Source organism: Hetaerina americana, unplaced genomic scaffold, assembly GCF_022747635.1.
Source record: "Hetaerina americana unplaced genomic scaffold, ioHetAmer1.1.p SCAF_24, whole genome shotgun sequence".
Classification (NCBI taxonomy): domain Eukaryota; kingdom Metazoa; phylum Arthropoda; class Insecta; order Odonata; family Calopterygidae; genus Hetaerina; species Hetaerina americana.
In genome coordinates, this window is record NW_027286808.1 from 555,706 (window position 1) to 563,394 (window position 7,689).

Consider the following 7,689-nt stretch of genomic DNA (forward strand, 5'->3'; position numbering starts at 1 on the left):
TGGTTTTATCCAACATTACCAGCAAAGAATAAAAGTACATTATTTTCAAAAAAACAACATAGGAGTCATCAGTACAAACAAGTTCTTCCACGTGCAGATGTAAAATTTTGAAGTGGACTAATTAGAAAAAATAATTAGGCGCCTAAAAGCAAAATTCAGTCAGATTTTCTTACTTTACTAAAGCAAATTTTATAGATCAAAAGATTTCTTCATGCATTATTAAATTAACCTATTTTAAGTAGCAAGATATTGACATATAAATGCTTGACTGGGCTTAGTCTTTGATTACCAGAATTACATACAACGAATAAAGTGAGGCAATTACATTTTTCAAAATATCTGACGCATACCCAATAAGTTATTATACAATAATGGAATTTCTAGTTCGTTTTAATCACCTATATCAGGATATGTATTTTTTCCGTATATAAAACATTTCTTAATAATGTACTTACCATTCAAATACACTTTCTACGAACAAGTATTAAATATGATCAAATCAATTCAAACTACACTGTGCCAACAGTTCGATAAAACACAATTTTTTTACAATCAGAATAAATTATGATGGCATTTGATCAATGCGCTTCATTTCTGAATAACAATAGGCGTAACATCGAGATCACTACTGGCCATCATAAACCAATGTGCAACTTAAAAATGGACTTCTTCACAAGCAAAACGTACCAGCGAAGTCCCATTTGCGGCAAATTTATTCTAGACAAGCATTGAATGAGCCCTATGGAGTGCAGTAATAACTCATAAATATAACGCAATCACTGAGACGATATTTTCCTTAAAAAGGTAATTCCACTTAAATAAACTATTTTACTGACCTGATTTTTCCTTGTTAAGTACTTGGGCGGCTTCCTCTGCCGTCAAATCTCCAGGACCCAAAACTACAACAACAGGTTGTTCCTCGTCTTTATCAAAATTCTCCTCATCACTCGCATCGGGGTTAATCTCCCGCTGTTGATTCGGGATATTATAATGAGACATGTAAATAGTGCATTTTAATTAGTCATGCACTAAATATTTCGATTTAAACTATCAGCGTTAATTCAAGAGAAATATCGCTCCCAGCGTTTTGGAAAAACTGCATGATATGATTCCAAAAACACAAATAATATTAACAATTCTTACAAATGCAATGTCCATTTCATGTTCGGTATCTACTCACCTTAGTATCAACGGTGGGCCCTTCTTTATAGCCTATTTCTGCCTTTAATTGAGCCAAAAACTTTGGTTCGGCAGGTTTCACGTAAGAAACATTTCTTTTTGACATACTAATTGATGGAAAAGGTGGTATGAAAAACCCTTACAAAAGGCTTACACCGCACGAAAAAACAAGCTATTCCATATTGAGGAATGAGCAATGTTATTAAAACAAGTGAAATGAGATATTTATTATGCTTCTAAAAAAATGATTACTTATTATATTCATATGATATTTCTGAAATTAAAATAATGAAATACATTTTTTTGACTATTTGAAAACAAAAGTTCGAATTAAAATTCACAAAACGCGAACAAACAATTTCAAAGCTTAAAAACAAGAGGAGATATGCTGGATATACCCACAAATGAAATTTACATTACATACCGGATAATTATTCCATGCGAACTGCGGATTGCTTATAACCTCTGTAAAAAATATTATCATGAATATTCATTAAAAAAACTATACATACCCAAATAATTTAAACCTACATATTTATTTATTTGATGTAAATTTGAAATAAACCGAACCCCGGAAATTACGCTGGATGTCGCGTTTGTTTCGAACCGTTACCAGTGGAGGTGGGTAGAAGGGCGCAAAGGGCGTGTCGGCGGCTCGTTTGAAGAGCTAGCTGATTTAAAAAACTAATTACTTTTAATGGTAAGTACATAGAAATGTTTGACTATTGCTCTATATCTCACAGAGGTTTTCAATTAATAAACGTTGTTTTTTCACCGAGCTCCCTGTTGAAAGAGAGTAATTTGCTGAAGTAATTTTACGCATAACGAATATAATTTGAAAATGTCCAGATCCGACTGTTTTTTCTGATTAATTCTAAATGTATATCAGTTCGTGTATAAATATCCAGTTATAGGGTTTTATTAAGTTGAACTTGAATTCCAGCATTTGATTCAATATTCTGGTTATCCGGTATTTATTTTTATGTAGACCCCACATGGAGGGCAATTGCCGAAGTGATGACATATTTGCTAATAGTAGCACTGAAACGGTGAAGGAACTGTCAACGGATGGCTATGGTGAAACAGAGTACGAGAATAACGACATATGTCCCATGAACTTAGGTAGGCTATATACGTCAGTGAAAGTATTTGTAAGTAAACGAAACCAAATACTTTTTATCATTTTCTTTCTTTTTTAGGAAGGGATTCAATGGAAGAAAATCTCAATTCGAAAAGAATGGGCGATGATAGTTTCGTTGCCCGTCAGGTTATTGAAGGGTATTGTAAACCCTCGCAGAAAGTCTATTGCCCATTCTGCCCAATGTCATACACATCTGATCACCTTCTAAAATGCCACTTAAAAGAATTACATAGGCCTCACATGAATTTGATTTTCAATGATGAAAGTCATCCAGTAATGCTTCAGTCCTGTGTGTTATGCCATGCAACATTTTATGCAAAAGGGTTGTTACCTCTGCACCTTTTAAAGGTGCATGAAAATGCTTTGGTAGGGTTGATGAATTGCAGAAATATAAAGAATGATGGATTTTTATATTGCATGTATTGCAGATTCACAGTGGTGAAAAGTAATGTCAAAACACTCATGTTACATCTAGAGAAAATGCATTTTCCTGATGTTGAAAAATTCGTTAACATTAACTGCACTTTTAAAGTTGATGCCAAAGAAGCATTAAGCTCACTTCAAGAGAAACAAAAGTTTGTTCATTATTCTACCTCTTTGAGAAGACCGAGGAGAAGGGCTTTACTTTCTTCCACGGGTATCAGCAGCAGTGCACGTCGCAGACTAGATTTCAATGCTGTTGAAGAGAAACATGTTCGCAAGGTCAGATTTAAGGCATTTAAAAGAGAAAATGTATGTAAAGAGGGCAGTAATTCTGTAATTAATCTAAAAAAGAAGCCTTCCAAATGGTTATCATTAAAAAAATTTCTTAATAAATCCAAGACAGCTACAATATTCACAAGCACTCCAAATTGCAATACTGGCCCAAGTCATGATGAATCAGATTTTGATTTTATGCAATTTCGCTGTGCTTCATGCCATCATACATTTAGAGACAACAAAAAGTTGTTAAATCATGTAAGCCATTGCCATAAGTGGCCCTGGAATCGTTTACGCCCATGTTATAGCTGTGGTTTCTGTGATGCAACATTCTATCGGAACAGCTTTTTAATAAGGCATACAATAAATCACCACACTCCCAAATGTTTAAGGAGTGAGATGGATGATTAATAATTATTTTCTTTGTCTCCAAAGGATATGTTGGTACCATGTTTCCGTGATATTTCATCTAAAACTTTGATATGGCTCAGATGTCATCAATGGCATGGGGTGATTCGCCCACCGATGAGTTTTAATCCTTTAGATATCAGCTTTTAGAATATTAGTCTTGCAAATTGAGAATTGCTGTCTTTACAGGAGTGCCACAAGGTTAAACTGTGATTACTGCTTACTTACATTTTTTAAGTATTTTGTCAAGGAAAATTTATGTTAATGTTATATAATATAATCTAGAAGTTATCATGAACATTATCTCAAAACTTATAATTGTACTTTTTCCTATGCTAAAATTTACAATTGTTGATTTTTCTATGCAGACTGATGGAATGTATAAGATTTGATGTATCTACTCATTAGGTTCACTCCAACTTAATGCTTTTGTAAACATCTTTCTTGGGTGTAATACAATGTCTTTTGAGAACTACAAATTTTTAACATTTCCTCAAATCTCAACACTTGACTTTCCTGGTGTTAAATTACCACTATAGTCAATGCCAGCAGGCGTGAAAAATATGTAAGTAATGCTACTGTTAAACTAGCTTCAGTTTTGAATAACTGATCATAGCAATTTTCCACTTGGTAACATTTATTTTACGACCGGGTTTCCATGACTTTCATCATCACCATCTGATGGCGCTGATCGAAACCCAGTCATAAATAAATTTTATCAAGTGGAAAAGTGCTATAATCAGTTAATGTGAGTTTAACTTTCACCACATCATGCCTGAAGCTACTCAATTGGCTTCAGTTTCATTTACTGTGCAAAACATTAATCATTTGCATTCTCTTTCAGATGCTCTACATCAAAGACTATTTTCCCCTTCAGAAAACTCATTTGAAAGACAGCTTTCAGAGAAAGTTTAGAAAAAAATTTAGTCCTTTGCATACAAATGGTTGTGTGACATTCAAAACAGTTCAGTTATGAAAACTATTTATCGCACCACTGCGACACCAGAGCTGCACCACTTGAGCATCCTGATATTGGTGTCATCAATGAAGCACACAGGATTGTTATCCATATCAAGGACATTGATGATTTGACCAAAATAATTAAAAGTATAATCTTGAAGATTGTTAATGGTTTATTTAGTCAAGTAATTGTATTAAATATTGCCTGGGGTAAATGCCATGAATTAAAATTGCAAATAGATCCAAAAAGTTTCATTTTTCTTTTGATAGACTTTCTTTAGAATATATGCAAGGAAAAAAAAATGTCAAGAGGAACTTGTCTTCTTTCAGTGTACAAAATGTCTCTTTACTTTTGTTCTTATAATTGGAATGTCAATGATTGCTTTGAGTGCGACTTTTCTTTATGAAGAGATAGCAACTTTTTGGAAGAATAAAACTTTCCATTCCAAGCATAAATGGCTGATATTTTATTTATGAAGACAATTTAGACTTCAATGGTATGCAAATGCAAGGCTATTTGTTCATCAAGCTGCTTCCAATTTGACCTCATTCTTAGAAAAACTTGTAAATTTAAGGATCAACTATTTATCTCTCTAAGGGATCGTAGATTTTCGCGGCGTTCAGATGAAAGGCTCTCCATTCTCAGGATGTCACCGCGTAGGTTGTTTTTCAGTCAGAAATCCCAAGAATGAAGTCTTTTATTTGTCTCTCTCTTAGAATGCTGTGAAGTGTATATTCCTGCAAAATCAAATGCCTTCCGTTCCACACCAGCTGTGAGTATAGATATCCTTCTATAGATGACTGGTTTAGGGTAATCCACAAAAAAAGTATTCGTGTGTGGCACTGCGACAAATAACATCATTATAGATGGTGATTGAGTCATTTAAACTAGCTAGTTGAACTTTCAGTCCCAGATTTGCTAATCATTGATCAGTAGAGGCTTACGGCATTCCATTAATTCTGGAAACATTTATAATCATAATAGTTTTTTTGTTACAGCTAGTACTATAACGTGAACTGCATGAATTTTTGACAAAACTTTTGCAATATTTCATATGCCTGGGTCCTTAACTATTTATTGATTACAGTTATTCCCAGGATTAATATCTGCAAACATTATAAATAAGATGTTTTCTATAGACAGACATTATTGGAAGATAACTACTTGCAAAATATCCCTCACCTGTAACTTTGTGCAGGCTTACCTAGTAATTATCGGCACTTGCTTCCAGTGCTACCTCTCATTTGTGCTGGGCCAACTTATTAGGCAGAGCAATAGAAGCTCGCCACTATTAGAAGAAGCTTTTAGCACACACTGTAGAATCAATTTAGTTAAAATTTGCCTCATATGGAAGTACTTTCAAGCAATTTTTCATTTGTTGATATGAAGGTTATGCAGCTCACTCACCAAACTCTGAATCAGTAAGGTGGAAATCCTCATTTGATGATGTATGCATTTCCCACTATCACTTCTCTCCAAGAGATATAGGCTCAAGATTGCGTCTCATACACATTAAAAAGCTCCATGGACTTTCCTAATAAGTACAATTTTTATCAGGATTGAATAAAGATTTTATATTCCATCTCATTTCATGCAATCCAACTCTCCTTATTTCACTTTAATTAAATGAAAATGCCATAAAGCACCTCCGCCTTCCCGTTTGAAGATTCTGCAAACGAACCATTTTTAAGTATGAGACTTATCTTGTTTGAAATCCTAATTTAAGGCAATTGAGATTCCTTGTTAAATACTGATGCGTTTTTATTACGGAAAGGCTTAACAGGGTCAAATTTTAAATGCACGATCATTTTACGTATATGTACAATATAATTTCTAGAAACCTGAATGAGCTCTGGTTTTAAGTAATCCTTTCGTTGATTGATCAATGAATTGCTTCTCACCAGTCACATTTCCTGGACTAACAGCGCCCAAAGACAATCCATTGCACCATAATGTTCACTTTAACACTGAATTAATATTCTGCAAACAAATTAAGCTAACATTATGAGACCTCAATCTATGCAAAAACCATTGAAAGCAGACCATACACAATCCATTGGTAACACTTCAAGGTCAAGAGTGAAAAAAATACCTTAACAATATTAAGTACAAAGCAAACCAATTAATACTTATTATAGCCTCCTCATTAAGGCTTCGTGATCAAAAGATAAGTTCAGTTCACTTACAATGTATGTATACAAATTAATTCATATGCAACAATTGCAAAGGTAGGAACCACTCAGTGAAATGGGCAACAGCACAATTAATATCTGATTAAAAAAGGTCTTCAAGCATTAGCAGTTAATTAGGCCACTTTGGGAGCTCTTCACGATTCCTTTACTTATGCAATGCAATCAAATTCTGCAAATTTATTCACAGAAACCTTTTCACTTTCCTTGCAAAACAGTCAAGGGATAAAAGTTATTTCCCTCCATTAAACATTTCCACATTAAGAAATTTTAATAAATTAAGCAGTTTATTTAAAAAACCTCCCTAACTTAACCTTAACACACCAAATACATGAATGAGAGATATAGAAAAGTATGACTTGAGATCACAGCACATATGAAGTGTAAATGAGGGTTCTGGACCATTTTCAATTTTGTATCACTGTAAAATATATTTACATCAGAGAATAACAATGGAACAGTGCACTTTCTGATACTGAAACATTTCCATGTTTTAAAAAATGAATGATGATTAATAAGATTATGTAAATTAAAACAACCACCATAAAATCAAAAGATATAGAAGGTTGCTCAGTGTACATTATAAACATTATTTGTAGGTACATTAATGTTGAACTTTGGATAACACTGCTATGTAAAAAGAGGACAACTAGAGCAGCAAATTTCTGCCCTCGGAAGACCAAAAACTAACAACAAACACTCCACTGAATACTGACAAGGGTATTATTAAAATCAATCACCCGTCTTTATATGAGATGGTAAATATGAAAATTCCATAGGATCACGAGTGCAGCTTATGGATTGTTACAGTGTTCAAAATAATCATTAAAAGTCCATTCAAAATTATCTGTGAATTAACATGAATTTTTTTTATTTGACACGACAGAAAGAAATCCACCATTATGGCACAACATGTGTTTTACTTCAATCTTCACTAGCAATTCTGATGAGTTTGATTCCAAATGTCAGTTGTTGCACATGCTGCATGGCAATTAAACATTATTGTGGATGTCTAACTATATAAGAAATACTGCAAGGACATATAGCAATTATTGCACGAGAATATAAGATGACAGGGTTTACCTTTATGCACATCACATGGCTTAGTTAGC

The 7,689-nt window shown here is 33.6% G+C and overlaps 2 protein-coding genes across 2 annotated transcripts; one reads left to right on the forward strand and one right to left on the reverse strand.

Annotated features, from left to right (window-relative positions):
* Positions 1-234: 234 nt before the first annotated feature.
* LOC139689516 (uncharacterized protein KIAA1143 homolog) lies at positions 235-1,354 on the reverse strand. Its single transcript, XM_071586684.1, has 3 exons — positions 1,181-1,354; positions 837-969; positions 235-739 (listed from the first exon to the last, which is right to left on the reverse strand). Exons 1-3 carry the CDS (start codon positions 1,283-1,285, stop codon positions 636-638), a joined length of 342 nt encoding a protein of 113 aa, XP_071442785.1. The 5' UTR covers positions 1,286-1,354; the 3' UTR covers positions 235-635.
* A 449-nt stretch (positions 1,355-1,803) lies between these two features.
* LOC139689502 (uncharacterized) lies at positions 1,804-4,766 on the forward strand. Its single transcript, XM_071586658.1, has 4 exons — positions 1,804-1,879; positions 2,168-2,301; positions 2,379-3,022; positions 4,272-4,766. The coding sequence occupies exons 2-4, from the start codon at positions 2,175-2,177 to the stop codon at positions 4,401-4,403; spliced, it is 903 nt and encodes a 300-aa protein (XP_071442759.1). The 5' UTR covers positions 1,804-1,879; positions 2,168-2,174; the 3' UTR covers positions 4,404-4,766.
* The last annotated feature ends 2,923 nt before the right edge of the window (positions 4,767-7,689 follow it).

What these genes read in the sequence shown, in the direction of transcription:
- LOC139689516 (XM_071586684.1), bottom strand. Translation starts at nt 1,285, where the DNA reads ATGTCAAAAAGAAATGTTTCTTACGTGAAACCTGCCGAACCAAAGTTT. An exon ending in GGCCCACCGTTGATACTAAG is followed by an intron (nt 970 to 1,180) that starts GTGAGTAGATAC and finishes CCGAATCAACAG; the next exon opens with CGGGAGATTAACCCCGATGC. An exon ending in ACTTAACAAGGAAAAATCAG is followed by an intron (nt 740 to 836) that starts GTCAGTAAAATA and finishes TGCACTCCATAG; the next exon opens with GGCTCATTCAATGCTTGTCT.
- LOC139689502 (XM_071586658.1), top strand. Translation starts at nt 2,175, where the DNA reads ATGGAGGGCAATTGCCGAAGTGATGACATATTTGCTAATAGTAGCACT. An exon ending in CATATGTCCCATGAACTTAG is followed by an intron (nt 2,302 to 2,378) that starts GTAGGCTATATA and finishes TTTCTTTTTTAG; the next exon opens with GAAGGGATTCAATGGAAGAA. An exon ending in AAGAGAAACATGTTCGCAAG is followed by an intron (nt 3,023 to 4,271) that starts GTCAGATTTAAG and finishes ATTCTCTTTCAG; the next exon opens with ATGCTCTACATCAAAGACTA.